At 41.2% G+C, this 14,831-nt stretch overlaps 1 protein-coding gene across 3 annotated transcripts in view; it reads right to left on the reverse strand.

Moving 5' to 3' along the window:
* Positions 1–14,831, reverse strand: part of ush2a (Usher syndrome 2A (autosomal recessive, mild)) — an 815,153-nt gene that overhangs the window by 228,134 nt on the left and 572,188 nt on the right. For all 3 annotated transcript variants that reach the window (XM_080200528.1, XM_080200527.1, XM_080200526.1), the window contains one exon: positions 10,773–10,982. In XM_080200528.1, the coding sequence (XP_080056654.1) occupies positions 10,773–10,982 (210 nt within the window). The remainder of the gene's footprint in view (positions 1–10,772; positions 10,983–14,831) is intronic.

A 14,831-nucleotide genomic window follows, 5' to 3' on the forward strand; every position in this document is an offset into this window, starting at 1 on the left:
ATGGCGTATTAAAACTAGTCGGGATGGGAACTCATCTCAGTGGGACATGAGAAAGTGAAGACATTATACAATCAGAGATACTGGGTGGGATTCTCTGGCCATTCACACCAGTGGGATTCTATGCAGTGAATGGGAATTTGGCTTGGTGCCAAATTCTCCATCCTCACTGGCAGTGGTGAAAATGCCAATACAGTACATCAGAATTTAAAAGCAGAGAAAACAGATTAACAGTTGAGTAGAGAATTGGGTAAGGCAGGTAAATAAATTGGGAGTACAGATGGAAAATGGCATAGTACTTCATAAAAAGCTCAGATCGCGTCACAATCTTCAAGTTATCAAGCATTAAGAATTTTGGCGATGCACAGAACTGGGGAGAAACTAGCAGAGAATGCAAAGGGAAGATTAAATAGAGGTGTTCAAAATGATGAGCGGTTTTGATAGAATTAATGTTGTTTCTATTGTCAGGAGACAACACAGTTACGATAACAGATTCTGTGATTTATACACAGGAGCACTGAATAATGAAAGCAAAGAAATAATGTTGATTTTATACAATTTATTAGTTAAGTCACAATTGGAATATTGTACAGTCACCACAAACAAAAGATACTGGCAAAATAGAAACCATCTATTTGCATGAAGAGAGGCTTGAACAATTGGGTTTTTTCCTCATCTAAATGAGAATCTGAAAGGGACCCAATGAAGGTTTTCAATGTTATGTATGGTTTTCTGAGAGTATATAAAGAAAATTTGCTTCCGCTGGTTGGTAAATTGGTAACAAGAGGATATGAAATTGGGATGAACACTTGAAGATGAAGGGGGAAGTTAGAATTTATTTTTCATGTGAAGTCATGACACCATAAAATGTTTTATCACAAGCAGCTCTTAAGGCAGAAACAATGATACAATAAAAGAGAGATGGCTAGGGCTTTGGGAAATATATATAAAAGAGGCAGCATGGACGTACAAACAGAATTACAGCATAGGGTTGGGTTTCCTAACCCCCATCTCTGGACTACTGTGTGGGGCATTGATTCTTTTATGACCCTGGACCAGTTTGCCTCTTATGTCATATTATGAGTGCAGTACAGGGTCCCAGCATTATCACCAAGAGAAACTGTCAATGCTGAAAAGGGATATATGGCACCATTACGCAAAGCAAGACCCCATTCAAAGAGAATAGCAGAGTCTTAAAGAGTGTAATATGTTTGTCATCAAAGGCCTCCCATTGAGTCGTGACCTTCAAGTTACTGAGGATGAGAAACTTCAATGCAGAGTTGGAGGTTATCCTCAGAGCAGAGAATTTTGTGGAATGATCAAATAGGAGTGTTTAAAATTATGAGTTTTCCATTATTTACTTTGTTTTCACTAATTAGAGACAACAGATTGAAGGTAATGGACAGAAAAACCAGAGGAGAGATGAGTGAAGCTTTTTTTTTAATGCAGTGATTTATGAACTGAATGCACTGCCTTATAAGTGGGAACAGATTCAAATTTAAAAGGAATTGGATATATACTTGAGAGGGAAATATTTGAGGGTAATGGGAAAGAGCAGAAGAGTAGGATTAATTGTTTAGCTCGTAAAAGGAACTGGAACAGCCATGATGGGCTGAATGGCCTCCTTCTGTACTATGACCACAAACAAGGAGCAGACCATTTGGTCCATGAGCCTCCTTCGCCATATAGTAAGGTCATGGCTGATCTGATAGTAACCTCAAATCTGCACTCCACCCACTCCCAATAAACTTTTACCTCCCCCCCCACCCCACACCGAGCATCCCAAGAATCTATCCACCTCTGCTTTAAAATTATTCAAAGAATCCACTGCCTTTTCAGGAAGAGAGTTCCAAAGACTCTCAAACCCTCAGAGAAAACATTTTGCCTCACCTCTGTTTTAAACAAATGACCACTTATTTTTAAACAGTCACCTCCTAGTTCTAGGTTCTGCACTGTACAATTATGGTTCTCTTCTCTGAGAAGTGAGGAAGTGGAGTCATTTTGGAAGCAGAAAAGTAGACTTTGGATCCTCTCTAAGCATCAATGAAGTGAGAGCTTCAAACTTCCACATTAGGGTTTACCACCACTTTTCTCCTGGTGCTATTCCGAGTTGGTAGTGCCAGTAAGAAATTTGCTTCGAACCCTGGACCCTGGCTCTTGTCCATCATTTACCTCTGATGGGGATGGAGAAAGTGGAGCTGTTGGAATTATTGACTGGGGCATGGAGAACAAACTGAAAGTCTGGGTGGGATGTGATAGTATGCTTCTCCACTCAACTTTATCTTCTACTTGTGAGAGTTTAGTCACCAAAACATTCAAGAGGCCACAGATGATTATTTGAATAGAAACAATGCACAGATTTATGGGAAAAAGGCAAGAGACTAGTCCTAATTCATAAGGCTCACTTGGAAAGCCATTGCATAGATGATTCGTTGAATTGTAATCTTCTACACTGATATAATTCTGTGAAAGTTCAGCTCTAACTTCCAGCTGATGAATTGGCGTCGCCACTGCCCCAATGGACCAAATGATCTCCTTTTCAGTTGCAAATTCAATGATTCATGAGTATCGAAAATAAAGAGTGAAGGTGAAGCAACAAGGAGAGACAGCAGCTCAGATGCACTAAATACTAGAACGAGGCTCAATTAATGGGTGTCTTGGCTTGTGAAGCATGAAGATAAACTGGAAGAGGTGAAAAGTGTCAGGCACCTTTTTCCAGCCTCCATGAGTTGACTTATGTCCTTCCTCTGACAATTCATGTTTTTTTTAATAAGCCCATTCTCAGGCTTTTGTTGGACCTAAAACAGATCCTTTGCATTCCCCTTTTCACTCTTATAAGACATGTTCAATCGAGATTTTAACTTGACTATTCTCTTTGTAGGAGATGATGGACCCATTGTGTATTTTCAATATTTTTTGGCGTGCATCACCATTTTTATTTCATTTTCTTTTTCTGCCCATTCTAAATATTCTGAGCTGCTGTTTTGGCATAAAGTGGCTGAAATGAAGAGTTTACATAACCAGTCTGAAGCTGGTGTCAACCTGAATGATGGCCCCATAATTATTATTACTTTGCTGATTATTTTTATTGAATAGCAAAGAATAATTGTGAGGTACAGTGGCCACAGTAGTTTGGATGAGTTATCTGGTCCCACACTCCTGGGTCATCAGTCTCTACATTATAAATGTGCAGACGGTGGGCTTGGCAGAAGTCAAGCGTTTCTTCAATGGAAAGAAGAAAAATTAAAATGAGACTCAACTCTGACAGCTCTTGCATGCATCCTCCTAGCCAGTTTTACAATGGTTCCTGCCTTCTCTGTTTTTATATAGCCGACAAGAGGAGACCAAGTTAGGGAAGAGACAGACAAAAGTTCTTAAAAAATGGAATAATTTGATGAAGAGCTGACATTTAAATTTAGATACTTTGGTTCACTTAATTGCATATTTTATTCAAGTTTATTTTAAACCAACATACCTCCTCCCAACTGTTTTCCCGAAACCTGTTCTGTCAAGTGTATAATAACAGTAATTTTCATTTAAGTGTATAGTTTTGCAGTCTATACACAAATTGCGCACTTAAACAACAGATTAATGATCCCCTTTCTCATTTTTGCAAATGCTGATCTATTAATCGTTCATCTACATGGGTCAGTTAACACCTCATTATTCACATACAATGAGATTCTAACTAGCATATATGCCAGACTTCTAATTTTTTTAAGTTGTTCCAAACTGTCCAATTAATGTAGCATTAAACTGCCTTTTTCCTTTCTTTTGTCAAAGCCAGTTTTATGGAAGGCATTTGTTCTCTTTTGGGGTCTTTGGTATGCTTTTATTTCCCATAAAAATGTATTCCCTGTAGTTAACAGATTATAGAAAAGTCTGGTATTTACTGGTTACATTTATTCAAATTGATCAATGCATTAAATTCTACTCAGCATAAAATACTGTCAGCAATGGCCTTGTCCTATTAAAAATTGTTCCTCTGGGAGGAGAGCAAGAGATAAAGTTCCTAAATCCTGAGTAGGATTGGGTGAGGCAGGTGGTATATGGAGGTGGGGCAGCGGTATTGTAATATAACATAATGGTTCTGTTACTGAACTAAGGATCCGGACATTTTATTTAAAAATCCAACCATGGCAGGTTGATAACTTATGCAGGAATTTTCTGCCGAATCATGCCAATGGGGTCACCCAGCCCACAAGAAGATCACCCCCGACTATGGATTTTACAGTGGCAAGGGGTATATTCAGCAGGAAGATCTTATCACCGGCCAATGATGAATTCACTTTCTCAGTTTGGAACTAAAAAGATACCATCAGTAAAAGTGACCGTGAAACTGTCACGTTGTGGTAAAGTCTCAGCTAATTCTTTTAGGATAGGTAATCTCCCATTGTTGCTCAGTCTGGCATATATATGACTCCATCCACATTCACATGGTTGACTCCTAACTGTTCAAATCAACGGCCCAGAAAGTTGTTTCAGAGCAACAATGAATGCCTAGAATTAGTGAAACTGGTGAGGACATTGCTCATTTGCCATTTGGTTTACTGTATGTAAATGACTGAAAACCCTAATAACCCTTAGCCAAATTTGTCAGGGGGACAGGCACCTCACAGGGCATTCAGGACAAAAACAAAGTAGCAACTGAGAGTAGAAGGCAGCATCAAATAAAGTTAAAGTACGGCATAACGTTAAAAAGGCAACATTATAAAAGGCAACAATACCCAAACGCAGACAACATTCGCAACAAAGTAGGTGAACTACCAGCACAAATAGAAGTAAATGGGTATGATCTAATTGCCATTATGGAAGCTTGGCTGCAGGGTGACCATAGCTGAGAACTGACTACACAAGGATATCCTACATTTAGGAAGGAAAGACAAAAAGGAAAAGGATCAGTACATTAGTGAGAGGGGATCTTAAGTCAGAAGTACAAGATGTAGAATCCTTTTGGGTTGGGTTACAAAACAGCAAGGGGCAGCATATATATTGTTAAGAGTTGCTTATTGGCCACCAAACCGTAGTAGTAATTTAGGGCACAGTATAAATCAGGAAATTAGAGGGGCAAAGGTGAAACCATAATCGTGGGTGACATGAATCTACATATAAACAGGTTAAATCTAACAAGTGCTAATGCTGTGGAGGACAAATTCCTGGCATGTGTGCAAGATAGTTTTCTAGAACAGTACATTGGGGAACCAACTAGGGAACAAGCTATTTTAGACCTAACATTATGCAATGAGAAAGGACTAATTAATAATCTTGTTCCAACAGAACCTTGAGGGAAGAGTTTCCATAATATGATAGAATTTTACATTGAGTTTGGAAACGATGTACCTCAAACTGAAATTGGGGTCTTAAATTGCAACAAAGGAAGTTATAAGGAGCAAGTTGACTGTGATAGATTGTATGATGATTCGCAGGCAATGGCCAAAGAGTTACTACATGGTTTACAGCAAATGTTCTTTTAAGGCACTAAAACCCAACAGGAAAGTTAATAGTTGTATTAGACTAGATTTGTCCTGCCAAGGCTCTCTATGCAGCCTGTGGACCCAGTGTTCAAAATGTCAGCAGGTGAATTTGAAGGAACTGCTCTTCCAGGCTGTTTCTTTCTTGAGTTTGCTGTTGCCAGAGTTGCTAGTGAGCCAATCGACAGCAAATGCCGGAGAGATCAGTGTGGAATTTTCTCTTCCTGCCTGCCACGGGAATCGTAGCGGACAGGACAAGAAAATGTAAATGTCTGTTGACCTCGGGCAGGATTTTCTGGTCTTGGGGTGAGGTCGGCCAGAAAATCCCGCTGATTGGAGGAGCAGCTTTCTTCAGCCTGAGGCCTAAAATTATTACAATAATGGTATGTCTGCCAGGGATGCAGGGAGGTTTCCAGAGTGGGGTGGCAGGGTCGGAAGAGGCAAAGTGGCTGACCAACATGATGGGCAAGTGGCTGCCAAGTGGGAACTGAGCGACTGCTGGCTGGAATGAAAGTGGCTGCTGAATGGGGAAAGGGATTGACTACCGGTTTGTGGAAGGAGACTGGCTGTTGGTAGGAGAGGGTGATGGAAGAGAAACTGACTCTGCCAATGGGTGGAGAACAGACTGACTGCAGGCATGAGGGAGAAGTGACTGGCTGCTGGTGTGTCCATATGTGTGTGTACACTCACACCCAATGGAGTCACACCAACTCATACTGTGGGTGAGGGTGAGGGCACAAGTACCCTCAGATTGAAAGTGAGCCAGAAAAACACAATTTGACTCTAATGTTCATCTTTACTCATTATGAATTATTTTAAATGATCAATTTATTGCTTTGACATTGCATAATTTTTGCTCAGAGAGTTATTTCCTCTCTTCACACCTTAACAGTTCCTTCAAATTCATCTTTAATGTTGCGCCAAATCTTAACTTTTTGAAATTTGCTCATCGGCCCGTAAATGAGAAAAAAATGAGAATGTGGCCCCTTGCTTAAAAAAGTTGGACAAGCTTGTATTAGACTAAAGGAAGAGGCTTGTAAAGTTGGCACATAAACAGTAAACCTGGAGATCCAGAGCATTTTAGAATTCAGCAAGGAAGGACCAAGTGACTCAGAAAGAAGGAGGGTATCAAGTATGAATGTAAACTAGCAAGAAATATAAAAGTGTAATATAAAAACTTCTATAAGTTTGTAAAAAGGAACAGACTGCAACAATGTGGATCCCTTACGGGCAGAGACAGGGAATTTATAATGGGGAATAGAGAAATGGCAAAGAAATTAAATCATTACTTTGTTTCTGTCTTCATGGAAGGAGATATAATAACCTCCCAGAAATAATAGAGAACTAAAGGACTGAAAAATATTAGTATTAGTGAAAATAAGTAGTAATGGAGAAATTAATGAAGACTGATAAATAGGTAGGACCTGAAGATGCACACCTCAGAGTGCTGTAAGAGATGACTATACAGCTAGTGGATGCACTGAAGGCCACCTTTCAATATTCTATGGAGCCTGGAGTAGTGTCTGCAGATTGAGGGGTTCCAAATGTAACCCCACTATTTAAGTAAAGAGGGACAGAGGAAACAGCAAACTAGAGACCTGTTTGCTCAACATCAGTTACAGGGAAGATGCTAGAATCTGTTGTAAAGGATGTGATAACTCAACACCAAGGATGGGATTTTCCAGTGCGTTTTCCAGTGGTGGAGGCGGCACATCTTTGGTGCATGCAAGATATTCTGGTCCCGCCGACGTCTATAGCATTTTGTGTGACTTGCCTATCCTGCTGCGGGACCAAAAGATCCCGCTGGCTGGAAGGGCTGGAAAATCCCACCTTAGAAAATAATTTTCTGATTGAATTAAACATGGATTTATGAAAGGTAAATCACATTTGACAAACCTGTTGGAAGTTTTTTGTTTGAGGATATTATGGGCAGAAAATATAAGTGGAAGCTAGTGAACTTTCAGAAGATTTTAGATAAGGACTCACATAGGGGGTTAGTGAACAAAATTAGAGCACATGATAGAACATAGAATATTACAGCACAATACAGGCCCCTCGGCCCTCGATATTGCACCGACCTGTGAAACCAATCCAAAGCCCATCTAACCTACACTATTCCGATATCATCCATATGTTTATCCAATGACCATTTAAATGCCCTTAATGTTGGCGAGTCCACTACTGTTGCAGGCAGGGCATTCCACACCCTTACTACTCTGAGTAAAGAACCTACCTCTGACATCTGTCCTATATCTATCACAGAATATTACCACCGATGATATAGGTGGTAATAGTCTGGCATGGATTGAGAATAGTTAACAGACTGAAAACAGAGAGTGAGAATAAATGGGTCATTAAACGGGTGGCACGGTGGCATAATGGTTAGTTAGCACTTCTGCCCCACATGCCAGGAACCTGGATTCAATTCTTGGCTTAGGCCACTGTCTTTGCAGAGTCTGCGCATTCTCCCTGTGTCTGCATGCTTTTCCTCCAGGTGCTCCAGTTTCCCCTCACAGCCCAAAGGACGTGTTAGTTAGGTGCGCCAAGCTAAATTCTTCCTCAGTGTACTTGAACAGGCGCTGGAGTCTGATGACTAGAGGATTTTCACAATAACTTTATTGCGGTGTTAATGTAAGCCTACTTGGGACACCAGTAAATAAACTTACCACTTCAATTCACATTAGCAGGAAAAGTCACTACTTGGGTCCCCAGATTTTCACAATCTATGTCAATGATTTGAATCTAGGTACTGATTGTAATTTTTACAAGTTTGTGGATAACAAAACAGGGTGGGAATATGTGTTGTGAGGATATTGTGAGGAGGCTTCAAAGGGATTTGGAAAGGCCTAGTGAGTGAGGAAGACAAGTGTAAGGGGACAAGTGTAATGTTATCCACTTTGATAGGAAGAATGGAGGTATAGAGTATTTCTTAAATGGGGAGAGATTGCAAAGTGTTGATGTCCAAAGAGGCCTGGGTGTCCTTGTGAATGAGTTACTAAGAGCTAACATGCAGGTGTAGCAAGCAATTAGGAAGTCAAATGATACATAGGCCTTCATTGTGAAAGGATTTGAGTGCTGGAGCAAATATGTCTTGCTTTAATTGGATAGAACTTTGGTTAGACTGCACCTAAAGTATTGTATAATTTTGGTCCCCTTAACTAAGGAAGGATGTACTTGCCATAGAGGGATTGCAGCAAAGGTTCACCAGACTAATTCATGGGGTGATAGTATTGTCCTGTGGAGACAGTGAGGAAACTAGGCCTGCATTCTTGAGAGTTTAGAAGAATGAGAGGTGATCTTATTGAAAGGTATGAAATTCTTAAGAGGATATAGACAGGGTCAATGCAGAAAGGATATTTCCTGGCTGTGAGGTCTAGAACTAGGGGACACATTCTCAGTATAACCATTTAGGACTGAGGTGAGGAGGAATTTCTTCACTTGAAAGGGTTGTGAATCTTTGGAATTCTCTAGCCAGAGGGTTGTGGAAGCTTAGTCATTGAATACGTTGGAGAGAGGGTGGCAGATTTCTAAATACAGACGACATCAAGGGATGTGGGGTTGTGTGGGATAATGCCATTGAGGAATGTTTCATCTTGAGTTCAGGGTCTAGTTGAAATTTTCTTTAAGGTTTGCCTGTTATCCCAAGAATGCTACCAAAGACTACTATTCGTAAAAACTATTCTTGTTTTATACAGTTCTATATACATAGTGCTCAGAACCAGGTTGTACTTCTTAACAATAGGATATCTTCATGACAAAGAAATCCTGTGTAATGGATCAATTGGAGTTCTTTAAGGGTATAAGTGGCAGGTGGGTAAGGATGTCTCAGGATAAGGAGGTTGGTAGCAAACCAACAAATGTTAAAGAAGGCTGTCCCATTGAAAGAATATGCTGGGGATGGTCTTAGCAAGCTGAGAGTGGGAGTTCTACTCCTGAGTGGAAGTATCTTAGTCATTTGACATTGACGTAGTTGCATCAGCATTTAAATCAATATCATGCGTTCCCTTTACTTTACATGTCCCCACAAGTCTTTATCCCAACTTTATACATTCTCCTACATCTTCCCCTCACAGATTTCTTCTCTGTGGTGCCTTGGCCAGTCTCCCTGAACTGATCCTGGTTTCATTTCCAGGTTGAGATTGAACTGCACCCTTTCATTTGATAGCAGCAACCATCGCCAACCTGGGTAGTTGCAGAGTTTCCTCCTTGTTTCCGACTCCTTCACTGCATCTGGATCCAATCTGGTGGGCCAGCAGCTCTGGAGGGTGAGAATTCCTTCCACTCAGGACAGAATTCCCATGCTCAGCTTGTTAAGACCATCTCCAACATATTATTTCGTCAGGACAGCCTTCATTAAAGTTGATCAGTTTGCTGCCAACATCCTTATCCTTAGACATTCTTATCCACCTGCTACTTATCCCCTCAAAGAACTCCAATGATCCATCATTCAGGATTTCCCTTTCATAAAATTATCCTATTGTGAAGACTTTTGGAATGTCAAAGAAATATTTTGCGTGATATTTTTGTTTTGGGTCGCTACGAGACCTGATGGTTTGACTTCGCCAATTGCTTTATTTAATGCAATGGTTGACCAGAAATAATATGAATTTCTGAACATTTTGAATGTCAAAATGAATTCAAATGTAATCCAGTAAAAACATTGCACCTGTCCCTATCCTGCCAGCGTTTATCTGCAAGGTTTTATTGGAGGATAGGTAAAAGGCTATCCCATTCACTTGTGGAAACTTCACCCTGTTTTAGTTCTTATGGACTCAAATCAGTTAAAAAAGGCGCTATTTACTATAGAAATTCACGTGAAGCTCACCCTCTCTCCAGGTACGGGCAAGTTAGAAGTCTCAGGGGAAAATTCCATTTGATCAATGGTCAAACACTGAATCTCCAGGTACATTAGGTATGGCTCGGCATTCGCCTGCCATCCTAAAAGCGCACTGCTCTGCAGATGAAATCACTTAGAAACATTAATCGTTTTTATATTCTCCCATTTATTGACAGGGCATGTTGTATTTTCCAAACAGCAGTGTGGATATATGCTGGTACACATGGGAAGATCTGAACAAACTGTGCTAATATACTCTATTAGAGCTATCTGCAACTGTCTCACTGGGGCCCTTATTGATCTATCACTTGATGACAACAGCACTTAAGGATTTTAGCGTTTTAGCTATTTTCCTTCAATAACAGGAAATTTTATTATGGATGGATGACTGATTTCAACCTCCACAAAAATCAATCACATTTATTCTCAGATTTTAAACAGTCTTGAACATCTGTGATTTTACTAACCTCCAACAGACGTTGTCACATGCACCATCTCGCTCCTGGCACTATGAGCTCCGTTGGAGACCTCGATGAAAAGCCAATATTCAGTGTTTGAATGCAAATCGTCAATCTGTGTATAATTCACATCAGCCGGGAAGGACAGAGAGTTGCTATAGGCAGTTGAATTGATGTATAGGCTGTAACATTCCACATCTCCCTCCAATTCTTCCAATGCTTTAATTTAAAAAGAGGAGAAGATAATGAGCTAAACTATTAAGGCTGACTGGTCAACCTTCAGCGATTTACATTTACTGAAAATGGCAAAGAAAATTATATTTTGTTCCAGCCATCGCAGTTATGAGCATCTAAATTGAACTGAAAGGATTTTACAGGTGGTGGTGTTTCCAGCCCCACCGTCAAAATTGTTACCATAAAAATCACTCCTCCCTCTGGCAGGCTTCCCCACTAGCCATTTAGCACTCTAAGGAGCATTAACTGGTTGAGACAACTCTCGTCTGGGGAGTACGTCCTGCCTTTGGGAGTTGCCAGCCAATCTGATTGGTTAGCAGTGCCATAGGAATCAGTGGACACTGCATCTCATTGCCAAAGAAAAATAGCCAGGAGCCATTTGTGGGATGGCAAGAAGGTTGTGGGTGGTAGTTCTTAGCAAGACCAGGATAGGAAGCCCTGGGAAGTGGGGTACAGGAAACATGGGGTTGGGTTGAGGAGGGTGGTTCGGTGGGGGAGGTGCTGGAGTGCATAGGCTGGGGGTGGAGGAGATACCTGGAAGGCAACAGATACCTTGTTTGGGGCGGGGAGTGAAATACAGGGGAGCTGCAGGTGGTCTTCAATCAGAAAAGGAGGTCATAAAGCAGGCACGTCCCCCACTCACCACCCCCCCAATCCCAAACCTCTGCCCTTCTGCCTCAAGCTAGGCTTCCCACACATCACTAACCTCCCACACAGCTGAAAAATAGCGGCCAAGTTGTAACGAGCCCTTAAGCGGCCTTTATTTGGCCACTTGTTGCAGAGGCTTGGCAGGCTGCCCGTGGTCTTGCCTGGGCCTGTTAAATCATGACCAGCCTGGGGGTGGGTGGCATGGTGGCGGGAAAGGCATCCGCAGAATTTTATGTGACCCCTGCTGACAAACCTGCCCATAAGCGTCTGCCCAATGTTGATATGTATCAAATACAACTTCATTTATTTCAAGCTGAGTCAGATTGTATTGCTTAAATTCTACAGCTTCTAGTTTGGAAGAGATTTATGACTCTGTGGAACTTTGCTGGATTATTTGGGATTTTTTTTCATCTTACATTGCATCCATATTCTTCCAAAATAAATATTGGCTTGATTATCTAATGCGAAAAGCATTATAAACTATTCCATTATATACACATATCAACACTGACTGGCCTGTGCCTCAGCAATATCCTGCATGAATACAATGTCATTTGGAGAAAGTACATCAATTTGAATCATGACCTTTTGTGGAGGTTTGTAAACTAGGCCAACCCTGAACACTCTCAGAGGTGTAGCCAGCAGGGACTGGGAAAACTCCAGCAGCTGGTTTGCTTTCAGTCAAAGTTGCTGAGCATGAACAGATTTTCTTTTTTGGAGAGTGCAGTGGGACGAACGAAGGATGGTTTGTTGATTTACAATATGCTTTTCTAAGGATACCACATTTTGCCTGTGGTCCAAAACCTCCCAAAAGCAAGGCCAGTTCCTGCAAAAGGCAATCGTAAAGAAGAGAAAATGCTGGAAATACATCCAGCAGCATCTGTGCTTCAGGCTGATAACCTTTCATCAGAACACAAATTCATTAATGCGAAACCTTAAATGTGCTTCTCTACAGATACTGCCAGAGCTACAGAGTGTTTCCACTATCGTTCAAATTTATTTCACATTTTCAACATCTGCAGTACTTTATTTTTATTAAAAAAAATAGCCAAGTGGAAGCAATGGTCCAACTGGGTATGAATGAATGTGGAATGGAACTCTTCACATACGTCTACCATCATGTGAAGATGCCAGTGTTGGACTGGGGCAGGCACAGTAAGAAGTCTCTCAACACCAGGTTAATGTCCAACAGGTTTATTTGGAATCTCGAATTTTAGAGCACTGCTCGTTTATCACTTGAAGGAGCAGCGCTCCACAAGCTTGTGATTCCAAATAAACCTATTGGACTTTAACCTGATGTTGTGAGACTTTCCACTATATCTACCATCATGCTACTGAATGCAATGATTTCAAAATAGACTATTCCTGTCATTCCTCAAAATTTCCAGGTAGCCAGCTCCACAACAAGACTAATACTGATTGAGTGGGCTCAACAAATATTCCCATTCCAATATGTCAGTACAAAAGTCAAAGCTGAAGTAATTACCTTCAGTTCAAAGAGCCAAGTGAATGATCTCAGTTTCTTCCTGAGGATACAAGCAGCACAGACACCAGCCTTCAGCCAATTTGATTTACTCCAAATGATAGCAAGAAATAACCAAGTTCACCAGATATAGTAAGGCTGTGGGGCCTGACCACATCCCAGTGGTAGCACTGAATATTTTTGCTTCAAGTCTGGTCTCATTTCCAGCTAAATAACCTAGTACAGTTACATCACTGGCATCTATCCAAAAACGTGAAAATTGGCCCAGGTATGTCCTGCACAAAAAAAAAGGACAAATCCAATTAGAGTAAGAGGGAAGGCAATAAAATCTAAAATAGATTTAGAAAATATGCACATGAAGGTAAGATCTTGTGGCATAGTGGTAGTTTACCTCTGGAACTTGATGGCCACAGAAAAGTGTGTTCATATCATAGTCAAATTGGTTGATTACCAGCCAGTAAATCCTTCCAGTAAGCCTGATGGCAGGTAGGAAGGGCAGGAGAGTATCCTGAAGAGTCATGCTGCAGAAGGCCAGTGCAGTACTTTGCTAAGCATAATCCTGGACCAATCCAATGAAAGTCCATGGCTACCAAATCCCTTTTAAGGCATGTTATCTGAAGGGGCAAGGAAGTATGTGAAGGCACAAGACATGGTAAATAAGGTTGGTGAGCTGCAGGCTCAGGTAGCCAAGTGGGAATGTGATCCTGTGGCAATAATGGAGAACTGGCTTAAAAAGGGCAAGATTGTGCATTAAATATTCCTGGATATAAGGGACTGGATTTTATGGCCCCACTCCAGGGGTGTTCTTAGTGCAGGATGTTTGAGCCTCTCGGTTGCTGTAGAATAAAGGAGACACAAGTTCTTCACAAAATTCCTTTGATCCAACTTCACACACAATTCTCCACCAACAAAATAGTGCCACCTGAGACCCCTTTATGTATTAGTGATTTCTATTGAATAATTGACATCAAATTAGGACCTAATTGAAAGGTCTGTTAACTCCTCCTTACACAGGGACTGGAGGTTAGTATGGGGGGGGGGGGGAACATGTAAAATAGGATTGGCAGTTAGCCTATTAGCTTCCTGCCTGCCTGTCACCCATTCTACCCAAAAGAAAATTCTTCCAGTAGTACTGAAGATTTGTGCTGTAATACGCTTAGCCAAGCTGCTCTAGTACAACTACAAGACTGGCATCTACCCAGGAATGTGAAAAATTGTCCAGGTATGTCCTGAACACAAAATGTCAGACATGTTTCAGCTTGACCAACAACTGCCCCATCAGCCTATTCTTGAGCATCACTAAAGGAAGAGGTCAACCGTGCTATCAAGTGGCCATTACTCAGCAATAGGCAGCGCATTAACACTCAGTTTGCATTCTGCCAAGAGCACTCAACTCCTCATGACCATATTGCTTTAATTATGTGCAGAAGTGCTGAACTCCAGCTCCAGTGAGGTGAGTGGGACTACCCTTGACAACAAGGCATCACTTGAACAACTGTGGCATCGAGAGCCTTAGCAAAACTGGAGTCAATGGGAATCAGGAGGAAAAATCTCTGTGGGTTTGAGTCATACCGAGCACAAAGGAAAAGGGTTGTGGTTGTTGGAGGTTAGTCATTTCAGATACAGGGCATCACTGCAGAAGTTCTTCAGGATAGTGTCTAGGCCCTGCCATCTTCAGCTGCTTCATCAATGACTTTCTTTCC

This window comes from Carcharhinus amblyrhynchos, chromosome 12 (genome assembly GCF_965287045.1).
Source record: "Carcharhinus amblyrhynchos chromosome 12, sCarAmb.v2.hapA, whole genome shotgun sequence".
Lineage (NCBI taxonomy): Eukaryota > Metazoa > Chordata > Chondrichthyes > Carcharhiniformes > Carcharhinidae > Carcharhinus > Carcharhinus amblyrhynchos.